Source organism: Taudactylus pleione, unplaced genomic scaffold, assembly GCF_031769625.1.
Source record: "Taudactylus pleione unplaced genomic scaffold, aTauple2 ptg000095l, whole genome shotgun sequence".
Classification (NCBI taxonomy): domain Eukaryota; kingdom Metazoa; phylum Chordata; class Amphibia; order Anura; family Myobatrachidae; genus Taudactylus; species Taudactylus pleione.
In genome coordinates, this window is record NW_028284497.1 from 27,041,758 (window position 1) to 27,068,817 (window position 27,060).

Genomic DNA, 27,060 nt, shown 5'->3' on the forward strand with positions numbered 1-27,060 from the left:
AAGAAGTTTAGAACTTCATCTGTTTATTGATTTATTACTAAGGAGTGCCGCTGCTATCACTTTCTACATTATAGTTTTTTGTTACTTGCGGAGGGCACCCGAAAATCACTGACTGAGGAGGAGTGCCAAGCTTTATGCCATTTATATATATATATATATATTCAATAACGTATATTGAAAATAAAACAGCTCTGTTTTAGAAGAACATGATCATAATCCAATCTAGTACATAATGATGATCTAAAAGTAACAGTGCAAAAATCACTATTATAATTACAATACTTACAGTACTTTATGACTGATTCAATGTACAAAAAAAATAATAATAATAATTACGTTTGTAATTCAATTAGAATAAGGTTTTGTTTTCCCCATATGGGAATCATTTCTGTCAAAATATTATGGATGAAAGAGTTCTAGAACTAGAATAATACTTGGGGATTCATAAGAATAATATCTCAACAATATGGGCCAAATGTAATAGGGCGAGAGTTTAGAAAAGGTGAGAGTTTAGCAGCAAACTCTAAAGGCGCACATATACTAGCCGATGAGGTAACAACAGTATGATTACGATATTGTAATCGTACCGTCATTCTCCATCTCCTGCAATGCCTACACTGAATGATTAGTCATTCAATGTAGGCACCCTCCATCATCCCAGAACATGGCCAATCTGTCGTTTTCGACAGGTTGACCGGCATGTTCAGGCGAAGACTGATGTCGGAAATGGCCAGCAGGAGCACACATCGCTGGTCGTTTCCGACATTATAGTGCACGATTAATGAGCGATTGCACAATTACGATGTCGTAATCATGTAATTGTTCCTTAATATCTGCTAGGGGATACGCGGCTTAACACTATTACATTGGTCGAGTTTTATCTTCAAAATGGGAAAACATCTGAATGAGAGTTTAAATCGGGAGTCTGAATATCATTCGAGTTTGTATATTCTCAGATACATTTTCTAAACTCTTACCATATTACATTTGGCCATATGTATCTATCAATTTTGAATAAAGAATGGAAGTTAAACAATAAAATGTAAAGATTATTATAGGAATAGAGAGTAATGAAACATATCAATGTAATGAAAGCTGATATTTAGGGCCTGATTCAGAGGTGGACACTGTTACATCCGCTCTTGTGTCTGTTCTGGAGTCCAGGCTGCGGGAGGTCGACACTCACTATATTTTCATACTCACTATGGGCCTGATTCAGAGGTGCAGCAGTTGCAACAGCTGGTGTATATATTTGAGGAGTCGCAGCGGCGATATTAGGCAAATGCTAGTATCCGGCTTCCCCTGGTGCAATAAGCTGCAGCAGAATGCAGCCGCTGTTACTGACATGCCTGTAACACTCCCATAACACGCCCATGAGACGGACTTTATTTGCGGTCACTTCAGGCCTCCTCCCACTCACCACCCAGCAACGCCCATCACTTTGCCACCCATTTCTGATACAGTGCGTCCCAATCACAACAGCTTCTTTGTGCAGACACTCTGTGTAGTGCTTGCATCATCTTCAGTACTTTTTGCGCATGCGTAATTGCAAATTGCTCATCTATGTAAACAGTATTGCGTTCAACTTGCGTACACCTCTCAGGTCAGGCCCATAGAGTAAGATTCACTTATGCCCAGAAGCCACGCGCATTACTCTGGAGATTAGCTTATTTTTTATTATCTGCTGAGTTTTGTTCTCTTCATTTTTTATAATATATCTGTAGAATTTCTTTAGTAGAGGGATTTTATTTTGATTGCTGTGTATAAAACAATATGTTTATGTGAATTTTATGACACCATTAATCAGCTTTTGTATTTATATTAGCAAGTCCATAACTTTTATGATAATCTATACTTTCATTAATTCTGTAACTACAAGGTCTGATTCAGAGCCACACGCAATGCAGATGTTCACATAGTGGGTATTTGTAACTGCGCGTGCAATCGCAATCTCCTATGGCCCATGAGTTACCCTGAGGGTATGCACAAAGGTGCTGTTGCCATCGCAGGTGTTCAACCGACAATACTCGCTGCTGCGTTACCTTTTACGTGCGACTGGGAATTGCTCAAAGTTCAATTTCGCTCTCTACATATACATTTTGATATATTAACGAATATATAATTTATATGTTAATATGAGTATTTGGAACAAAAAATAACTCATAGCAATGCTCACAACTTTTCCCATGTGTTGTATTTTGAGGAGGTAGCAGTACTTCTATAGCAGCAGCTTTTTAATGTGCTCATTTTATTGCTGATCAAGGTCTCTGTTCACTTTACAATACATAAAACAATGGGCCTGATTCAGAGACGGATGCTAATGCCATCTCAGCTGCGATTTTGTACGCATCGCCGCTGTGAAAAATATGTTAATGGTTGAAAAGCTTACCCGAGCATAAAGACGCCCACTGCTACCATCTAATCTGCGTACAACGCCACTTACCTGCTAAATATCAGTAACATTGAGGCACATCTAGCAGCCTATGCGGCAGGTCTGACCTGCATTTTTCAGACCACCCTCGTCACCACCTGCGTTTTTCAGTCCACGCCCTGTCACTACCCACAAACGCTGACAACCTGTCACTCACTCTCCAATGGATTCCTCTGTCAATAGTGCACACAGTGCGGCTTATATGCATGCGCGATGACAATCGCTCGATCTGCGTGCATAATCACCTTTGTGTCTAGCTCTGAATCAGGCCCAATGTCTTGTATCAAGTATAGATGACAAAGCCTGTTTCCTAGACGTTCTCAAATGGCCAATGTACAACAGGAACCACTTCATGTAGGTTCAACATACAATACAAAGCTCACGGCTTGATCCCCCCAGTATATACAGAGCCCATTACCCAGTGTATATAAATTACACACAATACAAAACCAGTTTCCAGTGGAATAATCAGGTAGTGGAGAGTAGGATAGGCAGCATAACCCCATGCTTTGCCTGAAGTGTGCACAAATAAAGTTTGGCGCGACAGCAGGAATAGTGTATGAAGACAAATCTATAATAGAGGATTAGTGCTAAGTCACCAAGATCCTCTTCGAGGTTGTATAGTTATTTTTATATTGTATGTGATTTATTTTCCACTCCTCCCCTACAGAGTTGCCGGATAACATCCCCCTCTCCCCCACCCCCACACACATTACCTCCACGTTCTCTAGTATTTCCACACTTTGGGAAAGTTGACCCTTAATTTGTCTGCTCTACAGGCTCAGTTTGCCAATGAACTATGTCCAAATACTGTACTTCTGTACCGTTTCTAATTTTTTGGCTTTTCCTATATACAATATATATTGTATCTGTGGATCATTTGTTAACTAAAGTTCAAATAAAAAGGCAAAGTGTGGATTAGTTGATTCGTACACAGGAGCAGAACCAGTGATATCATTCTAGCTCAGTGGTTCTTAACCTTCACTCTCAAGTTTTCTCAACAAGTCATGTTTTGAGGACTTCTGTCTGTGGAAGCAGGTGGATTAATTACTAACCCAGAAAAATTATTAATATTAACTCATGATTAAAGAAATCCACAAAACATGACCTGTTGGTAGTATTTGAGGATTGGAGGTGAAAACCCGTGCTCTAGCTGAAATGCCTGCACAATAAGCTTTTCATCCTGCCTCAGGGTACAGTATCACTGTACAATTTATGTTAACTCTTTAGTTCAAACCTAAAGAAATCAACTTTGGGGTTAAGTGGACTTTTAAATATTAATATAAAACCATTTGAATATTTTTATATGCACTTTATTACCCAACGGTACCCTGTGGACTCATGTCTTTCAGGCAGATTCAACTAAGCATGAGATAAGGTCCTCTGCAAGATATTATGGTACTAAACATCACTGATTTAATAATAAGCAATGCTTACAGTATCATAAAATCCAGAAATGTGCGTACCCTCACATCAAACAAAGTTCCTTTGTGAACTGGCATTTACTTGTGCTAGCCCCTATGAACGCTATGATGTGAGCGGATAGTGGAAATGGTGAAGATTCCATGGGGCTTAACTATATACTACTCTGAGAATAGTATGCATAGATGCATATCACAAAATATATTCTTAAACTGCGTTATATATACACATATTACATATCACAAAATATATTCTTAAACTGAGTTACAGATGAGGCAGGGGTGAAAGCTAGGTTTTTGGTCACCAGGGACATAGGACCTCATTCAGAGCCGGTCGCACAGAGCGTGCGGTCGGTCTGAATGAGGGGAGGACGTCTTGAATTTTCAAGACGTCCTCCTTTGCGGTGGTAAGGCTGTGGGTTAACATCCACAGCCTTACGACCGCCTAAGGTGATGGTCGCGATGGTCAAGACCATCGGGGCTTACGACGAGACCCTAGGGTAGGGTCTCCCTTGTCGTAAGCCCCGGAGAGCTTTCGGCTCTGTCTGAGCCGGAAGCTCTCCACTGACATCACTAGTGATGTCAGTGGGGCCGCCCCCAAACGGTAGGCGTTCCCATGGGAACGCCCCCGTTTGGGCTGCCACCCCCCCGGCCGCCTTCCAAACGGGACGAGCTGTCAATCAACATCGACAGATCGCCCCCTTTGGATCGAGACCCGCTACGACCGGCGCTGTCGGTTGTAGCGGGTCTCACGCATGCGCACGACGGCGCCGTCGTGCGCATGCTCTGTGGGGGGCCATCGACCCGGTCCGAGCGCATCGGCGCTAACGACCGGGTCTGAATGACCCCCATAGACTCAGCTTGACACCCCCTCCACCCTAATACAGCTCCAATGTCTTCAGACTCAGAGTAAAGTATTGCTGCCTGTACTATACTACCTCACCCACCACAGAGCATCAATGACCACCATATAATAAACAGAAAAGTGCAGTGAAGGCAATATGATATAGAGAGCATCATAGTGATTGCCATATAATAGAGAGTACTGCAGTAACTGCCATATCTGCCATATAATAGTGAGAGTATCAGTGACTGCCATAAAAATTTCAAATGTAGCAGGAACTTTTTGATATATCAGTGGACTGCAGATGGAATGGTAATGTCTAAAGCTTATATAAGTGCTGTTGTTGGAAGCACACCACTTTTGAATATGCAATAATAAGTAGAAACTTTGTTTTTTTTTTTATCACTTGAGTGCTGAAAAATATAACATATACCTCAATGTGCCACCAGATTTTGGCATTCCCTAAGTACCTAGTATTCATTTTAGCACCCTGCACCTCTCACAACCTGTGCAGTTTCTCTTTCCTGCCTGGGGTGTCACTCTCTGCTCTGGTGCTTCTAGCACACTTTGATCTGTATCTCAGTAGTTTGTTGCATTAGCTGAGTGTGCTAGAAGCACCAGAGCAGAGAGCGACACCCCAGACAGAAAAGAGGAACTGCACGGGTTGTGACAGGTGCTAAATACTATATCTGCTGCTTCTAGTAACCAGCCCTATGGCATGTGCAATTAGTCCATCTGAACAAAGCGCCCTGTGTCAGCGCTACTGCGTCTATAGACTCAGTCCTTGTCAGCGATATTCCTGCATCTTACTAGCCACTCTCCAGTTACCTCCCTGGAATGCCCACTGAAATCCACTGCTCTTGCATCAAAATTCATTCTGTGTCTCCTTGCGGTAACCAACGTGACGCATGCGTAGTGTGACTTGGACACAAGCGCAGTACTTCCAACACTGGCCAACTGCGTGCATATTGACACTGCATGCAATTAGTGTGCACCTTTGAATCAGGACCACAGTGAGCCTGCTTCCCTCTTTCACTAGACTAGGGGTGTTCATCAACCATGTGTTCTTTTTTTACATACAGTAGATGGCAAGCCACCGATGCTGCACCATGTGTAACACTCAACCATTGTTGGCTCAACCATCCCTGTTTTTTTGCCGATGGTTTAAAACCATTGACTACTGATGGCTGAGCCATCGATGGCCATAACTAGCCTGCACATTATAGTGAGAGGCTCAGGGGCTAAGCAAGTAGCACAGTGGAAGGGTGATTCATCACCCTTCCGTTCATCTATGACTTTATGACCTGGGGCATGTGCCCTGCTAACCCCCATCTAGCTTAGCCCCTGGGATGAGATCATGATATGTTTAAAAAGCGTAAATTCAGTTACATAAAACCACAAATCTCTGAATATTTTTAAGAAAAAAAATAACTTTGTTTTAAATCAAAGAATGATGTGTTATAGCAGCTTGTAAGACTACCAGTCAAGACATGTCAATTGTTTTATATCTTTAATAGTTCCTATGTTCATTCACTTTTAAAAGGGACACCAAAGTACTGTACGTGAGGTAACAATGCTTTTGTTTACACATCTGTTTAAATAGAAAAGATGAAAACACATTTATTGGAGAACATCCAAATCCTATAAACTTAGAAAGTCATTAACTCACTTGTCTCTGCAAGAAAAAAACCCCATGAAATTACTGTAAAAACATGTATTGTAAATAAATCAACACAGATGGCATTTGCAACTTAAAGGAACAAAAAAAGGTTTAATTGCATTTGTGAAAACATGTTAAGAAACTTGCCCTTTTCAATTTAACTGGTCAAGGATTTTTGCCTGGGAGGTACAAAATGTTACAGTAAACACAATATTGTAGGTTTAATTCTGGTGTAAGCCTAAGGCAACCATGAATTATCCAAATCAGCATTCTGGGATCCATGCCAATCAGTTACAAGACCTACCACAAACTCTCACTGAAAAGGGAGTTCATTTAACTGTCTGGTCTGTGTTCCCTATGAAGAGAGATGTTTCTAATATCTGTTTTATATTGTGTTTTACTTTACATGTTATGTATTTATTGAATGGTGCTTGTACCCAGCTTTACTGGATTTATTCCACATTTACTTCCCCATTTTTCTCTGTAATTTCGTATGATTATATATTTGCTTGGAAATGGATAAAATATAAAAACTTTTTCTTAAAATACAAGAAAACAAAAACAATTCTAAATGTCAATGCCATTGGCAAACTTGGAGTAATGGAAGAGAATCCACAGAAAACATTGTGCAGTCATAAATATAGTAAGCACTGCAGAGGCATAGCAAATGAAAAATGCAGTTGAATTGATTGAACATTGTTGTACATCATAATTAGAAAGCCTGGTGCATCCTTTATCATAATAATCATTATTCGTATTATTATCTTAACACTTGATTTTTGTTTGTATACAGCGAGTGCCAGAATACAGAACAGTAACAAAAGCTAGCCTTTAGACAGGATAGAGAAATAGCAGAGAAAACCCACATACAGGTAACCTTCTATTCCATGTTGACTACCAACTATATATTGGGGATGCAGTCAGGAAGCAGACGGTCTAAATGCCAACTGCCGGCTTCCCGACTGTCTAATCCCGGCAGGGGTCTAATGACAGGCATCAAGACCCTGCCGCCTGTCATTTTACCTACGCCGGGAGCCCGACGCCCAGCATACCGATCGAAGGTGAGCTGGGCGCGGACAGGAGGGGAGAGTTAGGTTAGGCACCCCCCTGGGGTGATTAGGCTAGGGGAAGGGAGGGTTAGGCACCCCCGGGGGGATGTTAGGGTTAGGCACCCCCTGGGAGACTTAGGTTTAGGCTGCGGGGAAGGGGGGGTTAGGTTTAGGAACTTACAGGGGGGGTTAGAGTTAGGCACTTGGGGGGGAGGTTAGGGTTAGGCACCCCTAAGGGAGGGTTAGGGGGGAGTTAGTTTAGTAAATATAAAAAATACTTACCTGTCGGGATCTTCACTGCCGGTGTTCCAGCGTCGGGATTCGAACCGCCGGTATTTCATACCAATCCCATATTTTGTATCTGGCACATAAATATGACACGTGATTGTGCAATGGGTAGGAGATGGGAAGGAGTGTTTATAGGGAAAGGACAGTGTGAAATGAGGGGTATGAAGCTTAGATCTCTGGCGGTGTAAGATGGTAATACTCATCACTGATCTTATGTGATTATATATCTCTATTAGAGCATAAAGGTAGGAAATATTAACTGAATCCTAAACAAGGAGGTTTAAAAATGCTTGTAAAGGGGCAGTCTGATAAACACCAAATCTGTGTGAATTGCTGGTATCAGTTACTTAAGTAAAATGTGGTATTTTCAATTGTAGCAAAATCTTACTATAAACTAATAGTAGGGAATGGGCATCTTGACATTTACAGTGGTTGGCTATCATGCATCTGGCCACATTGAGAATTTGTACAGTACATTTGTCATCATATTTGGGTTTTTAAAGAAAGGTCTTAGATTATATACAGTAACTAAAGAGAGCAAAGACAACATGAAAGATTGCAGTTATTTTAAAAGATACTCCACTATACAGATGTGTCCTCGCACATCTATGCTGCAGTTGCACCAAACAGCCCCGACTTGGCACGCCAGGTCCCATGCAACTCTGCTAGGGTCGGCCAACATTTTTTGCTGAAATTGTGACTTTGTCGCAATGCGATGCAACTACACACCAGGAGATTGTGCTGAATAATTTGATATGCAACACTTGTATATCTGTGTGCGAGTCTGTATAGGACAATTTTTTATTTGGTTTTTTAAGTATCAGTAAATGTGTGATTTAGCCCCAGAAACACAACACTGATATTGATCAATTTGTACCGATTTTAAAATCGATCAAAATTGACCTTTATGCTGGGTACACACTGGCAGATACTGGACATTGGCATGACACAGGATAAAAGACTTTTGGGGGATGGCCTGGTGTCAAGAAGGGCAGCAAAGAATCCACATCTCTCCAGGAAAAACATCAGGGACAGACTGATATTCTGCAAAAGGTACAGTGTACAAGTTATTTTCTCTGATGATTCCCCTTTCAGATTGTTTGGGGCATCTGGAAAAGCGCTTGTCCGGAGAAGGAAAGGTGAGCGCTACCATCAGTCCTGTGTCATGCCAACAGTAAAGCATCCTGAGACCATTTAAGTGTGGTGTCGCTTCTCAGCCAAGGGAGTGGGATCACTCACAATTTTGCCTAAGAACACAGCCATGAAAAAAGAATGGTACCAAAACATCCTCCAAGAGTAACTTCTGCCAACCATCCAAGCACAGTTTGGTGATGAACAATGCCTTTTCCAGCATGATGGAGCACCTTGCCATAAGGCAAAAGTGATAACTAAGTGCCTCGGGGAACAAAACATCAAAATGGGCGGCCATCAGTCAGTATGTGGCCTAGAAGGTGATTGACAGCATGCCAGGGTGAATTGCAGAGGTCTTGAAAAAAAGGTCAACACTGCAATATTGACTCTCTGCATAAATTTAATGTAACTTTCAATAAAAGCCTTATGACACTTACGAAATGCTTGTAATTTTACTTCAGTATACCATAGTAACACCTGTCAAAAAGGTCTAAAAACACTGAAGCAGCAAACTTTGTGAAAACCAACTTGTCCCATGGCTGTGTGGGTGTGTGTGTGTGTGTGTGTATATATATATAATATATAGATATATAGATATATATTTATTTTAGGAATGTGCAGGCTCGGATAGGTTTGAGTTTGCACGCCGAGTTCGGATTTTTCCGAGGGAAAAATCCGAACTCGGTGTGCAAACTCGAACCTATCCGAGCCTGCACATCCCTAATTTAATATATATATATATATATATATATATATACACACACACACAGCCATGGGCAAAAGTTGGTTTTCACAAAGTTTGCTGCTTCAGTGTTTTTAGACCTTTTTGACAGATGTTACTATGGTATACTGAAGTTACTATGGTATAAGTGGAGGAGACAAGAGGAAGAGGATAGGGATGGATAAAGTAGAGGAATATGTGGACACTGAATAAGGGGGGCTGTTTGAAGAAAGCGTTTTCATGCTGTGGACGAGGTAATAAGCGAGATGAAAACTGGAGTGGACTCTGTGTGATGTAGGGACAGTGTGGATAAAAGTTGTTAAATGTTCAAAAATACAGGTAAAAGAACAGTGCTGCAAATGTATGAGCGCAGCTCCAAAAGTGAAATATAAAGAGAAGTATGTGAGTAGTGGGTGAAGGAATTATTAAAAAAATGATTAAAGTGGATAGATGTGATGCAATGGAAAAAGGCAATACAAACAAGATTTTCTGTAGTATAAAGGCAAAAATTACAATGTACAGAGCCAATCCAGTTAGAAGTGTTTTGAACAGCAGCAGCAATCAACAAGAGCAGCATGCAGATAGGGAATGTATATATCTTGATTAAAGTTTGGGTAAATAATTTAATAATTATACAAAATACTATCTGATGTGTCAACCGGGTAGACCTTCGAAATTTACTATTTCCATTATCTTATTTTGACTTAACTTATATGTTTACTTCATTCTATGCCTCTGGGCTAAAGGAGCGTGGTAGTATCCATTTAAATAAATTGAGTTTTTTAAACATTTTTTTAATATGAAGGAATTAAAAGTGGGTTATAACACGTATGTAAACCTTTTTTCACTTCTTAAGGATTTATTTGTAAACCATGTTGGTGGTTCTTTCCTCAGGTGCTAAGATCACCAGGTTGCTGGGTGATCTCACTCTGGAGCAGGCTACGCAGAACTGCCCATATGAGAAGCAGTCCTCCCTCAAATCAATCCCTGCCACCTTCAGTGACTGCCTCTGGGACTTTTTGATGGTCATTGTAAAGCAGACCTACAGGGGGAACTGCGGCCTCTTAAACTCGAAGGGGTACTCTGATGGTATGAGTGGTGTGCGTAGTCCGACCACACCTGGTGAACACTGTGGCCACAATGACGTTCCTGTAGAGGGCCTTTACTTGCAGCCTGGGCAGAGTTTGTACAGGTTGAGTTTCCGCAGCAACATCACTTGAACCCCCACTGTGAGGAGAAACTTGTGGGCTGGGAGGCCAGGAGGGTTGAGGGTACTTCACCGGGTAGTGGATCACGTCATCCATTTGCACTATGGAGTCCACAGACCTGTACTTAATTTCTGTCATTCTAGATTGTCATTAATGACGTTAGCCGTGTAGTTCTTGGGGGGCCACGTTCACACAGCCAGTCCATGGACTATTTTTGGATATTTACAATATCAGGGTACACCCTGGCTGGGAAGTTTGCTAGGGTCTTTACTACTGTGCCTAGACCTGCAGGGATTGTCACCTATCCCTTAGACTCTGGATACTCTCTGTTCTCTATTTTGAATAGGAGTTCTGAGAATTTCCCATAAGAGACATCACCCCTCAAGTGGCCCCTCATCTTCTTCCGGAGTTTACAGATGGGGGACCACAGATATGACGACTTCACGCTTGCCTTAATTCATCACCTCGAGTTCCCCTCGGTACTACTGGCAGAGTCTGCCGGAAGTCTGCAGCTAGCTAGTGGCAGCTCCAGAGGTGTGGCTGCAGTGCAGTCCAATATTAAAATAGGGGAGCCACACCAACTGCCACCCCAAATGCTGCCAAACATCACTGGCAGTTGGTGTGGCTCCTCTATTTCAATATTGGACCGTGCTGCAGCCCCACCCCTGGAGCGGCCACTCGTCCCAGACAATGAGCAAAGACCTTACAGTCCCGCAGCACTTGGGACATGTTGCTTTGTCACCGAATCACCTCCGTTAAGAAGAAACATTTTACCCCTTTTCAGCCCCTTAGGAGTCAAATTTTGAAAAATCCCTGCTTAATTGGTGCTTGGGTCATGGAAAGATTATACTCCCCAAAATTCATAATTCTAAATCCAGGGATTTGGGCTGGGCGTTGATGAGTCAGTCAGTCAGGACACTGCACAGGGGGAGGAAACATTTTACCCCTTTTCACCCCCTAAGGAGTCAAAATTTTTTTTTAAAATCCCTGCTTGGTGGGTACTTAGGTCATGGAAAGAATATACTCTCTGAATTTCAAGTTTCTAGATTCAGGGGTGTGGGCTGGGCGTTGATGATTCAGTGAGTCAGAACATTTTCTATATTAAGATAAATAAATTATTAAATGTTAATTATATTTACTCCACTATTAAACCCTCAGTGCTAAATCAGATATAAAGAACATGTAACATTCTCTTTAACAACTACTAACCACCATCTAAATGTTACTAACCTGTTGTTTCCCCTTGCTAGATCCCAAATAAATCAGTTGGGGATTGCTTAGATCATTCTGAATATGCTCTTCAAATCCTTGGAAGAAAAAGATGTAGATCCTATAAAACTTCCTTAGAAGATAAAGCATTATCTAAAGTTAGTTTCCTTGATAAGCATCTATGTGGTTCTGGTGACATGTAAGTTTTGCAACTGTCTTTATTTTAATGCCATTTTTGAGATTGATGCTAGAACGTTTAAGTCATCTGGTTTCCAGCACATGAAGGATGAGCAGAGCTAAAAAAGTGCAGTCAGGTGCATAAATATTGGGACATTGACAGAATTTTAATATTTTGGCCTCTATTCACCACTACAATGGCTTTGAAATGAAACAAACAAGATGTGCTTTAACTGCAGACTTTTAGATTTAATTTGAGGGTAATTACATCCAAATCAGGTGAACGGTGTAGGAATTACAACGGTTTCTATATGTGCCTCCCACTTTTTAAGGGGCCAAAAGTAATGGGACAAACTAAACATTCCTAAATCTAACTTTCACTTTTTAATACATTGTTGCAAATCCTTTGCAGGCAATTACAGCCTGAAGTCTGGAATGCATAGACATCACCAGACACTGGGTTTCATCCCTGGTGATGCTCTGCCAGGCCTCTACTGCAAATGTCTTCAGTTCCTGCTTGTTCTTGCGGCCTTTTCCCTTCAGTTTTGTCTTCATCAAGTGAAATGCATGCTCAATCGGATTCAGGTCAGGGGATTGACTTGGCCATTGCATAACATTCCACTTTTTAGCCTTAAAAAACTCTTTGGTTGCTTTTGCACTATGCTTCGGGTCATTGTCCATCTGCACTGTGTAGTGCCGTCCAATGAGTTCTGAAGCATTTGACTGAATATGAGCATATAATATTGCCCAAAACACTTCAGAATTCATTCTGCTGCTTTTGTCAGCAGTCACATCATCAATAAATACAAGGGAACCAGTTCCATTGGCAGCCATACATGCCCACGCCATGACACTACCACCACCATGCTACACTGATGAGGTGGTAAGTTTTGGATCATGAGCAGTTCCTTTCCTTCTCCATACTCTTCTCTTCCCATCACTCTGGTACAAGTTGATCTTTGTCTCATCTGTCCATAGTAGGTTGTTCCAGAACTGTAATGGCTTTTTTAGATGTTGTTTGGCAAACTCTAATCTGGTCTTCTTGTTTTTGAGGCTCACCAATGGTTTACATCTTGTGGTGAACCCTCTATATTCACTCTTGTGAAGTCTTCTCTTGATTGTTGACTTTGACACATATACACCTACCTCCTGGAGAGTGTTCTTGATTTGGCCAACTGTTGTGAACGGGTTTTTCTTCACCAGGGAAATAATTCTTCTGTCATCCACCACAGTTGTTTTCCGTGGTCTTCCGGGTCTTTTGGTGTTGCTGAGCTCTCCGATGCGTTCTTTCTTTTTAAGAATGTTCCAAACAGTTGATTTGGCCACACCTAATGTTTTTGCTATCTCTCTGATGGGTTTGTTTTGATTTTTCAGCCTAATGATGGCTTGCTTCACTGATAGTGACAGTTCTTTGGACCTCATATTGAGAGTCGACAGCAACTGATTCCAAATGCAAATGTCACACCTAGAATCAACTCCAGACCTTTTACCTGCTTAATTGATAATGAAATAACAATGGGAATAGCCCACACCTGTCCATGAAATAGCTTTTGAGTTGATAGTCCCATTACTTTTGGCCCCTTAAAAAGTGAGAGGCACATATAGAAACCGTTGTAATTCCTACACCATTCACCTGATTTGGATGTAATTACCCTCAAATTAAATCTGAAAGTCTGCAGTTAAAGCACATCTTGTTTGTTTCATTTCAAAGCCATTGTGGTGGTGAATAGAGGCCAAAATATGAAAATTCTGTCAATGTCCCAATATTTATGCACCTGACTGTATTTGGCGCAAAATGAATTTGGAGGCCGCAACGGGCTTCTGTGTGACTGGACTGGCCAAGCTTAAGGATGTGTACCACAAGCTAAGAAGAGTTTGCTAACTAGTAAGTACTACATACTTAAGATCCAAAGAGTTCAGCGAGGTGGAGAAAGCACCTTAGAGAGAGCAGGAGGGGAACCTTTGATTGAATTGCTTTAATAGTAGCTGGTGAAACTCCACGGAAAGAAAGTTTGGCGCAACTGTCCTTCCAAGTGATCACTATCTTTATACCGCTCAAACCTGCCCCCCACAGGAGAGAGTTTCTAAAGCGAAAGTTACTTTGTGACATAAATATTATATGATTTAGGTTTAATGTTGAGTTGTTGGTGGTGAATCAGATTGTAACTTTTGTTTACTAATCTTTATTATAAAATTCACATATATTTATCTTGAAGATTATTAAAAGGATTTTGTGAACATATCATATTGTAAACAAACTGCATTTATGTACATTGTAATTTAAGTCTTAAGTAATGTAAAAATTTTATTTATAGACAAATATGATGCCTTCTGTATTAGCAGTACTTAGTGCTGCCCGCCATATATAATGCTGACAACGAGCTTAGAGCTTTAATTTACACCACACTGCAATAACATAAAGAGGGGTTTACTAATAATCCAGGTTTTACTACAAAGCATCCTGTTTTGCCTCTGTCAAACACCACAAAGAGTGCCAAGTGTATGTCATCCAGTCTGAGGGATTAAGTTCTTCTTTTATAGTGTGATACTTGTACCAATTTATGAAACATATAGATATGGTGTCTTAGTGCTGATATCCATCTATATTTTGGCTTTAGCTCTTGCCGCAGAGGTCGTACATGACAGCTGGTAGGAAATGGAGAGCACTGCAACCTCCCCCCTCTCAGTCACCACATTTCAGTTGCCTTGGTAATTAATCCTGAATTGAATGGCTGCCTTTGTACATTTCTTTTCAGAAAAACTTTATGTAAACTTAAACGAAAACCATGCAGTTGATTGAAAAAACATGCATTTAACTAGCAGGTACAGTACTGAGGTTGTGACCAACAGACATTGTATATTTAAAGAGTAATGTAATGCTAACTCAGGATAAATCTACCTTTACACCCCCCTTCCCCCCAATATCATGCACAATGGCTCATAACGATTTTCTTTGTTCCTGCAATAAGACATTGTGATCTCTTCTGCATTAGAGAAAAAATAAAACAATAAGCATCATGCCTGAGCCTAGTGCTCCTGTAACATTATACTTTTAAGTGTGTATGAAGAAAGTTTCACTTTTTAAAATGTTACTCTATGAACTCAAAGTTAGAATTCAAATTAAATTGCCCTATCTGCCCCAATAAGGTTATCCTGCATTCTCTTAATGATCAAAGTATGCAATGAAGGACATTAGAAACAAAAAATGTATTTACTTTGGTTTAATCGTATTTTTACTTAAAGGGAAAACTACTCTATTTGTATAATTGCTGTGTGTTTCTAATGGTTTAAGGTCCTGTAAGCATGAGCATTAAAAAAAAAAAAAAAAAAAATATGCATCAATAGCTTTTACTTTGTTACTACTACAGATGTGTCCTTGTACACTAACAGCCCTTCTCAGCGCGCCAGGTCCTGTCTGACTCTGCTTCCGCCAAGCGCCTTTTTAGCTCGAAATTGCGTCTTAATCTGAATGCAAAGTGTTACGATGCAGCGGCAGCAGCCTTATCAGGACGAAACACGTTTTGGACCTATACTTTTTAGTCTATAAAGTGCGTTTACTGCCTACAGTATTTTGAATATACACTTGAATAAATTTCCCTAAGCATTCGCCATCAGTCTTTTATCCTAGCAATATATTCACTGACCGCTTACTCCCATTCACGCCGCAGCTGACGTACAGAGGAGAAAAGACCAACATAGAAGCCTACTAGGAAAGAAGAGTATAAACCAAGAAGTTTTTCTTTTATATTTTTAGAGCTGTACAATATAGTTAGAGCTGTACAAACACGACTGTATCAATATCATTATATTTACATACAACAATCATACAGATTCAATCTATTAAACTTACCTGAGTAGCCTGGAGCGCACTATCTACAGTATTTTATAATACAGAGCCCATTCTCTGAAGGCTTGTATAGAACACTATGCCCATTTTATGGTGACTAGTGTAATAGCAATTATTCGCAGATTTCAATCACTGTTGGCTACTGCTTCTGTGGATCACACTCACCCTTACTTACTGCACAGATATGAACCTTATCGGTTTAAAATGTACATTAACCTACCCCAACACTCTTTCAAGGCAATAAGTTGCTCCTAAAACCAGTCAAAGATCATACATGAATGTACTGAACTAAGTTTAAAAAAAGAAGTTCATACAGATGAACTGAAAGAGTTGCTTGACAACACATATAATACACTACCAATTTAAAGCTATGGAACACCACCATTTTTTAAGTTTTCATTGAAATTTTATAAGCAATTCATGACCAGTGCAAAACCCTGAAATGTTACAAAGGTAAGCAGTAAACTGATAGAGGTTACAAAAAAACAACAATGTTTAGGTTAGCAAAAGAAGAAAAAAAAATAAAGGACATTTCTCAGTTACAAAACTGGAATTTAAGCCTTGAAATTTGAATGGTGTCCCACTTTCTGCTTGATGATAAATATCAATACTTTAATCCAATCTATGCAACACAACTGTATTAGTAATACAGTTACATGTTTTACTTATCTCCCTATCCCTTATAAAATTTGTTCAAATAAACATAGTTCCCAGTATATCTCATTTCCATCTCCGTATCAATCAGCTTACACTTCATAAAAATGTACCACTTGGACAATCAACATTTTGTTGTCTCTGGTGGTGTCAATAAAACAGCATATTTACACATCCCCAAGGACAGAGAAAATTAATATGAGCAATCCCACCCTCATATCTGCAGCTTGCTACTATAAACATAAATGAGTACTCAGTTATTCTCCATCTTTAAAATCACTTGCTGACTACCAGACTCCACTGTTGGTCATTTCTGAAAGCCAAAAACAGAACAGACACAATCTTACAGTTCAGAAAAATGCCATGGTACTTTACCATAAATAAAGGTGCCGACTTCCCACTTCTTTTGTTTTGTATGAAGGATAGACCATATTGAACCCTTGAGTCTAGAACTCTAGATACTGTTGTGGGGGTCCCTGGTTAAACAGTAAATGAATAAATGGAATTGAATTGAGCTGTTTCTAGAAGACTAGTAGTGGTTGTATGGTCTGTACTTAGGGTGATCAACTAGATAAATCCATAATGTAATCAATACTAGGGAAAATATTAGCCTACTAGTGGTGCACCCCAGGGTCATAACGTAATCGTCTAAAGAGATGTCCAAAAGAAGAAGAGGAACAAAGGACTCTGGCCCTGATTCAGAGCCGGACGCTCTTTGTGAGCGCTCGCTCAATCAGGGCGTTTTTTTTTAACCCCCCCCGCCTCCAGGCTGCTCGCTAAGCTGTGGGTGACCACCCGCAGCTTTAGCGGGTGGCCTGGCGATGGTCGCGACCATCGGGTTTGTGACAAGATCCTAGTGGTAGGGTCTCGTCCACCGCAAGCCCCAGTGAACTCCCTGCTCTTATAGAGCAGGAAGTTCACTACTGACATCACGTGTGATGTCAGTAGGGCCGCCCCCAAACGGCAGGGATTCCTTCGGGAACGTCAAGGTTTGGCCAGCCACTCCCCCCCGACCCGCCTACAAAACGGGGCGAGCTGTCGATCAACATCGACAGGCGCCCCGTTTTGCTGCGAGCCCCAAGTGAGTGAAGTTCTCAATCGCTCCGGGGCTCACGCACGCCGCGCGTGTGCACTGCCCGGCCGTCGACCCACTTGCGAGCACTATGCGCTCACGAGCGGGTCTGAATCAGGTCCTCTGTTTGGGGGCTCACTTAAACAAGAAAAAGAAAACATGGTTTGTACATATGCGGCCCAATATGGATTCTCCTAGTATCTAGGTACTCACAGTTATAGATACATAAAACTTAACTTTTAATAAAGATACTCATAAAATTTGTCTAAATGGTTACTGACCATAATTAACGACACACAAACAATAAAAGACACATAAATAGAACGCTGATTTAGACCAATGTTTCGCATTTGTCACAAATGAGCTACTTATTGCATACATCTATGCTCCTGTGAGCATTCGATAAGTATTATAGACATTGCGGATGGCAAAAAAATGGATTCGACATGTGTCCATTCACCTTATAAGCATCAGGTACTTGATGGTGATAAACATAATAGATTGGTCATAGATGAAGTTAATGATTCTTACTAGTGTCAAAACTACAAATTCTGATGAATAAAATACCCAAATTTCAAAGAAAGCCACCGACATCAATAGTGGTCATCAAAGAGTCAACAGGAAATTCCGAATCCCATCAGATTAACAAATAATTAGAATATAGACAGTTAATTACCAAAGCAAAATATTTTGAACAGTAATATAAACAATTTGCAACTAACGCTGTTTTATGAAAAAGCTATGCATGTGACACAATCTGCAGCTTATGCTGTTTTATAAAAAACCTATGCATGTGACACAATCTGCAGCTTACGCTGTTTAATGAAAAACCTATGCATGTGACACAATCTGCAGCTTACTCTGTTTTATGAAAAACCTATGCATGTGACACAATCTGCAGCTTACGCTGTTTTATGAAAAACCTATGCATGTGACACAATCTGCAGCTTACGCTGTTTTATGAAAAACCTATGCATGTGACACAATCTGCAGCTTACGCTGTTTTATGAAAAACCTATGCATGTGACACAATCTGCAGCTTACGCTGTTTTATGAAAAACCTATGCATGTGACACAATCTGCAGCTTACGCTTTTATGAAAAAGCTATGCATGTGACACAATCTGCAGCTTACGCTGTTTAATGAAAAACCTATGCATGTGACACAATCTGCAGCTTACGCTGTTTAATGAAAAACCTATGCATGTGACACAATCTGCAGCTTACTCTGTTTAATGAAAAACCTATGCATGTGACACAATCTGCAGCTTACTCTGTTTTATGAAAAACCTATGCATGTGACACAATCTGCAGCTTACGCTGTTTAATGAAAAACCTATGCATGTGACACAATCTGCAGCTTACTCTGTTTAATGAAAATCCTATGCATGTGACACAATCTGCAGCTTACTCTGTTTTATGAAAAACCTATGCATGTGACACAATCTGCAGCTTACGCTGTTTAATGAAAAACCTATGCATGTGACACAATCTGCAGCTTACTCTGTTTAACGAAAAACCTATGCATGTGACACAATCTGCAGCTTACTCTGTTTTATGAAAAACCTATGCAAGTGACACAATCTGCAGCTTACTCTGTTTTATGAAAAACCTATGCATGTGACACAATCTGCAGCTTACGCTGTTTAATGAAAAACCTATGCATGTGACACAATCTGCAGCTTACGCCGTTTAATGAAAAACCTATGCATGTGACACAATCTGCAGCTTACGCTGTTTAATGAAAAACCTATGCATGTGTCACAATCTGCAGCTTACGCTGTTTAATGAAAAACCTATGCATGTGACACAATCTGCAGCTTACGCTGTTTTATGAAAAACCTATGCATGTGTCACAATCTGCAGCTTACGCTGTTTAATGAAAAACCTATGCATGTGACACAATCTGCAGCTTACTCTGTTTAATGAAAAACCTATGCAAGTGACACAATCTGCAGCTTACTCTGTTTTATGAAAAACCTATGCATGTGACACAATCTGCAGCTTACGCTGTTTTATGAAAAACCTATGCATGTGACACAATCTGCAGCTTACGCTGTTTAATGAAAAATCTATGCATGTGACACAATCTGCAGCTTACGCTTTTAATGAAAAAGCTATACATGTGACACAATCTGCAGCTTACGCTGTTTAATGAAAAACCTATGCATGTGACACAATCTGCAGCTTACTCTGTTTTATGAAAAACCTATGCATGTGACACAATCTGCAGCTTACGCTGTTTAATGAAAAACCTATGCATGTGACACAATCTGCAGTTTACGCTGTTTAATGAAAAACCTATGCATGTGACACAATCTGCAGCTTACGCTTTTATGAAAAACCTATGCATGTGACACAATCTGCAGCTTACGCTGTTTAATGAAAAACCTATGCATGTACACAATCTGCAGCTTACTCTGTTTAATGAAAAACCTATGCATGTGACACAATCTGCAGCTTACGCTGTTTAATGAAAAACCTATGCATGTGACACAATCTGCAGCTTACTCTGTTTTATGAAAAACCTATGCATGTGACACAATCTGCAGCTTACGCTGTTTAATGAAAAACCTATGCATGTGACACAATCTGCAGCTTACGCTGTTTAATGAAAAATCTATGCATGTGACACAATCTGCAGCTTACGCTTTTATGAAAAAGCTATACATGTGACACAATCTGCAGCTTACGCTGTTTAATGAAAAACCTATGCATGTGACACAATCTGCAGCTTACGCTGTTTAATGAAAAACCTATGCATGTGACACAATCTGCAGCTTACGCTGTTTAATGAAAAACCTATGCATGTACACAATCTGCAGCTTACTCTGTTTAATGAAAAACCTATGCATGTGACACAATCTGCAGCTTACGCTGTTTAATGAAAAACCTATGCATGTGACACAATCTGCAGCTTACTCTGTTTTATGAAAAACCTATGCATGTGACACAATCTGCAGCTTACGCTGTTTAATGAAAAACTTATGCATGTGACACAATCTGCAGCTTACGCCGTTTAATGAAAAACCTATGCATGTGACACAATCTGCAGCTTACGCTGTTTTATGAAAAACCTATGCATGTGTCACAATCTGCAGCTTACGCTGTTTAATGAAAAACCTATGCATGTGACACAATCTGCAGCTTACTCTGTTTAATGAAAACCTATGCATGTGACACAATCTGCAGCTTACGCTGTTTAATGAAAAACCTATGCATGTGACACAATCTGCAGCTTAAGCTGTTGCAATTTATCTCAGCTAGCCATTCCCTTCCTTTCCAACAGTTGTTCTTATATGCTTGGGGAGGGTTTTAACATGAATCTTATTTCCCCATATATTGCATCTCCACATTATGTAATAAGCAGGTTCACAGCGTAAACTGGTCACAAAATGTTATAAAAGTGGCCTCCAGTTGGTATTCACATCTCCAACATCATATATATCTTATATCTGATATCTGCATAATCATTAGTGCATTTGCATATAGCACTCTAATTATATTTTTCTTTTCCTCCTGACTTTTAGGCAGTCGAATGATAAAGATATAGATATTTACTCCCAGAGGATCCTAATATTGTATTTTGTGTAATGGATTAGTACCAAAGATATATAGGAGTTTACTACCTCATGGGGCTCTCCTTCGCTGCTTTTCCCCATCTTGCCATATGTATAGAGCGGGGAATGAGAGTCAGAGGGGTGCCTGTAGTAATGGAAGAAAGGAAAGAGGTATCTAGCGACAGGGGTCCATGGCCGTTAGCACGGTTGCTGATTGCATTGCAGTGCAAGATGAGCCATGCCTCCCTGGGGCAATTTAACCATGTAGAGAAATGGAAATAACAGAGTGGTAAAGTGTTACCACTGTATCAGATGAAGTAGCAGCTAATTCCTGCGGATCATTTTACAGCCAAGACACCGCAGCGTCTCCCATGTATGTTCCACGAACAAAGGGGTTTATTTATCAAGCAGTGAATAACTTAGTGAAGCAGACCAGTGGAGAAGTTGCCCATGGCAACCAATAAGCTCCAACCTATTATTTTATAGGCTGTACTTAATAAATGTTACCTCAAAGCTGATTGGTTGCCATGGGCAACTTCTCCACTGCTCCGCTTCACTAAGTTTTTCACTGCTTGATAAATAAACCCCAAAGTATGGCCATGTAGGAAGGAAGGTCAGCTGACGTGGATCACATGTGCACCCCACGTGGCCCGCCCAAAGCCTCTGACGTACGGTTCACTGGTTGCTTGGTTATATTTTTTTCTGTCGTTGTATTTTGTGTTTCACTTAATGCACCTGTAAGCTAATCTATACAGCCAGAAACTTTACACACGCTTTTAGACGTTACCTTTATATATATATATATATATATATATATATATATATATTAAACCCCCAACTACTAATCATGATTTCAACAACAGGTGTAACAGTTATAATTGTTAACTGTAAGTCAGTTACTGGCAAGGATTGTCTCAAAACAACAGTTACAGCTATGTTTAGAACCTTCAATTTTGGGCAGAAGATTTTAATAGAATTGGCTCCTGAAAATGATACTAGAGGGAACATAATCAAACACTTTCATTACTATTAACGCTGTCACTATGGATCACACCAGCTTTATATACTTTTATTTTTACAAAATAAATAAAAAAGTTGCTCAGCTTAATATCAGCATTAAAATAAAGCAAATATACTAAAAATCTTATACTAGTACTTCCTTTGAAGCTCTTTCCCCCTTACCTCTAATTTGTGGGTGGTCATATTGGCAGGAAGCTGGGAGAATTGCTTCAGTTCAAACACATCTCGTACTGCCCATCGGCTCATATGATTCTCAGCTTTGCTTGATCCAACTACATTTTGATTTGAATGAACATAAGCAACTTCAGCAACACCACCTAAAATTGAAAGGACAGTCCAATATATTATACAGTCAGGTGCATAAATATTGGGACATTGACAGAATTTTCATATTTTGGCCTCTATTCACCACCACAATGGCTTTAAAATGAAACAAACAAGATGTGCTTTACCTGCAGACTTTCAGATTTAATTTGAGGGTAATTACATCCAAATCAGGTGAACGGTGTAGGAATTACAACGGTTTCTATATGTGCCTCCCACTTTTTAAGGGGCCAAAAGTAATGGGACTATCAACTCAAAAGCTATTTCATGGACAGGTATGGGCTATTCCCTCGTTATTTCATTATAAATTAAGGAGGTAAAAGGTCTGGAGTTGATTCTAGGTGTGACATTTGCATTTGGAATCAGTTGCTGTCGACTCTCAATATGAGATCTAAAGAGCTGACTGTATATATTGTGGCAATGAGGGTTCTTTGCCATGTTTTAAAAAGTTATGCAACAAGGACAACTGCTCTCAACGGTTTCTTTGTTAAGATAATCTTAAATATATAAATATATATAGTATATATGCATTAATGTTGAAGCTAATGCTATCATTGTTAAACTTGTATAGAGCTGCAGAAAATGGGCATTTTTAATGTTCATTTCTGCATTTTCACCATCAAACTATACTGTATGGGCACGTAATTATTTATTTTAAGTGCTCTCTATTTCATCAGGTTTTTATAAGCAGTAGTTATTTTTACTCATTAACCTTATTAATGCAGTAATGCTTATAAGACACAACACAAAAACCAAAAAATGTGTTTAGATGCTAAGGATATCTGAATGAATTTAAGTATTTGGGGGTTGCTGAATTCAGATGTGAAAAGTAGTTTTTTCTCTAGTTCCTGAGATAATGGATACCCTCAAGTAATAGGAACTTAGCCATAACGCCTGCATATGGGAATCTATCGCAACATCCTAGAAGGTGAGATGAAAATATTCTAGATGTTTATTCCGCAATCATTCTAGAATATTCCCCCTCTATATATAAGTGATCAACCACACAAATAGCAGTCAGCAGACAGTTGTCCATGGCGTTTTTCTTGTTTCTGATCCATGTATCTAAAAAACTTTGAGCCAATCTAGCAAAACCGATGTCATGTTTGGAATCAGTACCACAAAGTTACCCAAAATCCCTCTAATATGATTGGTAATAACAATGTTGATCAGTGTAATCAATCTGCTAAAATGGTATTATCAATGCTAAATATGGTACCCAAAAATATTCTGCTATGTAAAACAGAAAACCAGGGTGTTTCATCCCTAACTAAACAGTTAAGTGACAGACTTGTACAGAACTGCACTGAGAGAATTAGTGACTTTACAAATTTAGTGACATCACAGCAACTTAAATCCTGTTAAATAATTTTTTTTAAGAGATCTGCAATGGAACTTCTGATTAACACTGAACAATGTTTACTTATCTTCAATATAATTTGGGTTTCTAATTACCATTTAACACAGAAAGCAAAATGTAAAGCAATTAAAGGGATCTAAATGGAATAAAGTATTAAACATATTGTCAACATGTGTTAGAGATATTCATATGAAAGAACACATCATGTAGACTGTAAGCCAAACATATCTATGCTGCAACTACAAAGTGGTACGCGTCATGCAATTACACCTCTGATGGCATATAGTGTTTGTAGTAGTCTATAATGTTATAAACCTCCACCATATGAAAGTGGAAATAACATAAATCAAGGTAAAAATAGGAATTTATTAGAATTGTGAAAGTGAAATTAGGAGAAACTATAGGGGAACTGACTATGTATGGTAGGAAATTTGAGTAATTCAAAGGTTATACATGAATTTTATTTATTTTCAGATAATATGCAGCTTACAAGTAAGAGAATAAAGTAATTACCTAAAATTCTGTCCAGAGAAGCCACATTCTGTGTCTGAGTGACAATTTTATCAGTGACCTGCTCATCTTCAGTCATTCTGGAAGAATTCCATTGAGCAACTTGGTTACACCTCTTCACAGCATTTTGAACTTTTGAACAAATGTTTTGTCTATACTTTGTAGGTTTGCCTGTCTGTTGTTCATTACCAATACACATTTTCTTGTTCCGAAGATCGTCATCATCAGAAGATGAGAATACATCTATAGTCTGTGAACTTTTCTCTGTATCACATTTGCCGTGATAGGAGTGCTTTTTATGCTCCCTTTTCAGCTTAGGGAAACTAGTTGTATGTGACATACATTTATTTGGTATTGTAATATCATCAGACTCTTCACTAATGCAGTCACTACTACAGTCTTTCTCACTATCTGATTCATCAGATTCTGCAATGACTCTGGCCCCCACCGCAAATTTTGTGGTTCTACTTGCATGGGCTTGAGTGGGCAAAATAATGTCCTCATCCGAGTTACTACCAGTTTCCAGGACAGCAGGGACTTCTTTAGTAAACTGCCTTTTAATTCTTGTCATCGAGGTTGTATCTTCACCAGAGTCAGACGAAGTGTTCCAGGCGCAATTATTGCTTCCACTGCCTTGTTCACTTATTTCAAGGCCCCGTCTGTAGTTGTGAAGGACCAATGTTTTGCTTGTATTTAATGGGGAATCACTAGTGGACCTCCCTGAATGGTCAGTGTTGCTGCCCTGGTCGTTTGCTCCTCTCTCTAGCAATCTTGAAAATCCACACTGTTGTAATGTAAGCTGTTTAGCACAGTCACCACTTGCAGAGGGTTTGTTACTTTTTCTTTTTGAACCCCCATTTATTTCATCATCACTATCGCTGCTAAAATCAAAAGCTTGCTTCTGGAACTCTTCATTTGGTTTTACATTTACAGTCTTCTCACTATCAATAAGTGCATCCTGCAAATAGATTACAATACATAAGTCGAGGTGGAAACAGCGGCTGTACAGGCAGTGTCTTTCCTAATTAATATTGGAGAGGAAAAATAAAAACTCCTTGCAGGATATATTACATTTAATTCCTTCCTTCTTTTCATTTTAATTACCACAGACCATAAATTGTACGGATGGATGGAATAGCAACAATAGCCCTGCCACGGTTCCCCATACGCAGCTGTGTGGATGACTAAATGAAGAATAAAATATTTTCACAAGCAAATTACAAAGGAACACTCTAATTGTCTAACAGTAATAAACATCATTTAGCAGTCAAGAAAACAACATTCACTGACAACTAGCCAACACCAAAATAACAATAATGTAGAAAAATATTTTCCAGCCCCTGAATAAAATTTCCCATTTATATTTTGGAAAATGGTAGACTATGTATCAAGCTATATATGTGAGGTGAGTCTTTAATATTTACATTTTTCAATTACTAAATAAAATATCTTTAGTAGCAATCACATCTACTACCAGTAACTGTCATGTATGCAAACAGCCATGCAAATGTTAACTTCTGAGAATACAGTGCTTTTCATCCAATCATGTTCCCTGGCAAGTACTAGTGTGATTTATAGCATGGAATAATTCATCTTGAATGCACCTTCCAACTTTTCAAGTTATATGACTTTTCAAACTAAACAACTTTTTGGGCCAAAACACTACATAATCAAGTTATTTGTTAGAAAAACATACAGCAGAGGTGGGCCAAAGCTTCAGTGAGCTAGAGGCAGACATCATACTGATAAGTAATTAACAGGCACATTTTATAATGCTTTAAACAGTTAAGACTTTGGTGACTGCATAAAACTGAGGTACTTGTAGCAAAGGTTAAAACCATACAAGCAGCAGTAGGCCGCAGGTCACTCAGCTCTTCAGTAGTTAGACAATGTACCATTATTTTTAAGCATGAGAGACATAAACAAAATATATTCCCCCAAGAATAATGTACAAACCAAATCAACAGAGTAAACTTTATGTGAGTTTAGCCCAGCGTGTAATCTCCTGTGAGGAATTACATCACTTAAAACCATTCTATACTTTACAATCAAAGAACAGCAGCATGTTACAGAGATCCTTTGTTACTCACCTTTACCTTTTTTGGAGGGGATCTTTTGTGTATTTAAGTCAGAAATTCTTGTGAAAGCGATAATGTTATGAAGAAAAACTCACACATTGCAAATAGATATGTTAATATGATATAAAGTTACAATGCCAGCATAAATGACTGAGTGTGGGAATATCAGCTGGCAGTGAGCTATCAAAATGATAAAATCAATGTTAAAGAAAGAAAGTACATATACAACTTTTTATGCATAGGCCCAAAACATCTGAAGAGAATAGAAAAAAAAAAATCATTTTTAGAGTCAAGCAATCAGACCGCCCTGCACTCCCTTCTAAACCTTCTGTGTGATCTGCAGCAGAGGGGACAGCGACACAAGCTACCTTACCAGTGAGTGCTCACTCTTCTCTGGTGATGGCAGCGGCGTTGCGAAGTTAGCTCTGCTGCTGATTGGTCAATTGTCTGCCAATTAAAACATCACGTGCAGAATGGGGCAATAGAATACAGTAGGA

The 27,060-nt window shown here is 39.5% G+C and overlaps 1 protein-coding gene across 1 annotated transcript in view; it reads right to left on the reverse strand.

Moving 5' to 3' along the window:
• ERCC6L2 (ERCC excision repair 6 like 2) overlaps positions 1-27,060 on the reverse strand; it is a 148,158-nt gene that overhangs the window by 22,381 nt on the left and 98,717 nt on the right. The window contains exons 16-17 of the mRNA XM_088470187.1: positions 24,489-25,443; positions 22,454-22,608 (exon numbers count right to left, since the gene is read on the reverse strand). Of these exons, the coding sequence (XP_088326313.1) occupies positions 22,454-22,608; positions 24,489-25,443 (1,110 nt within the window). The remainder of the gene's footprint in view (positions 1-22,453; positions 22,609-24,488; positions 25,444-27,060) is intronic.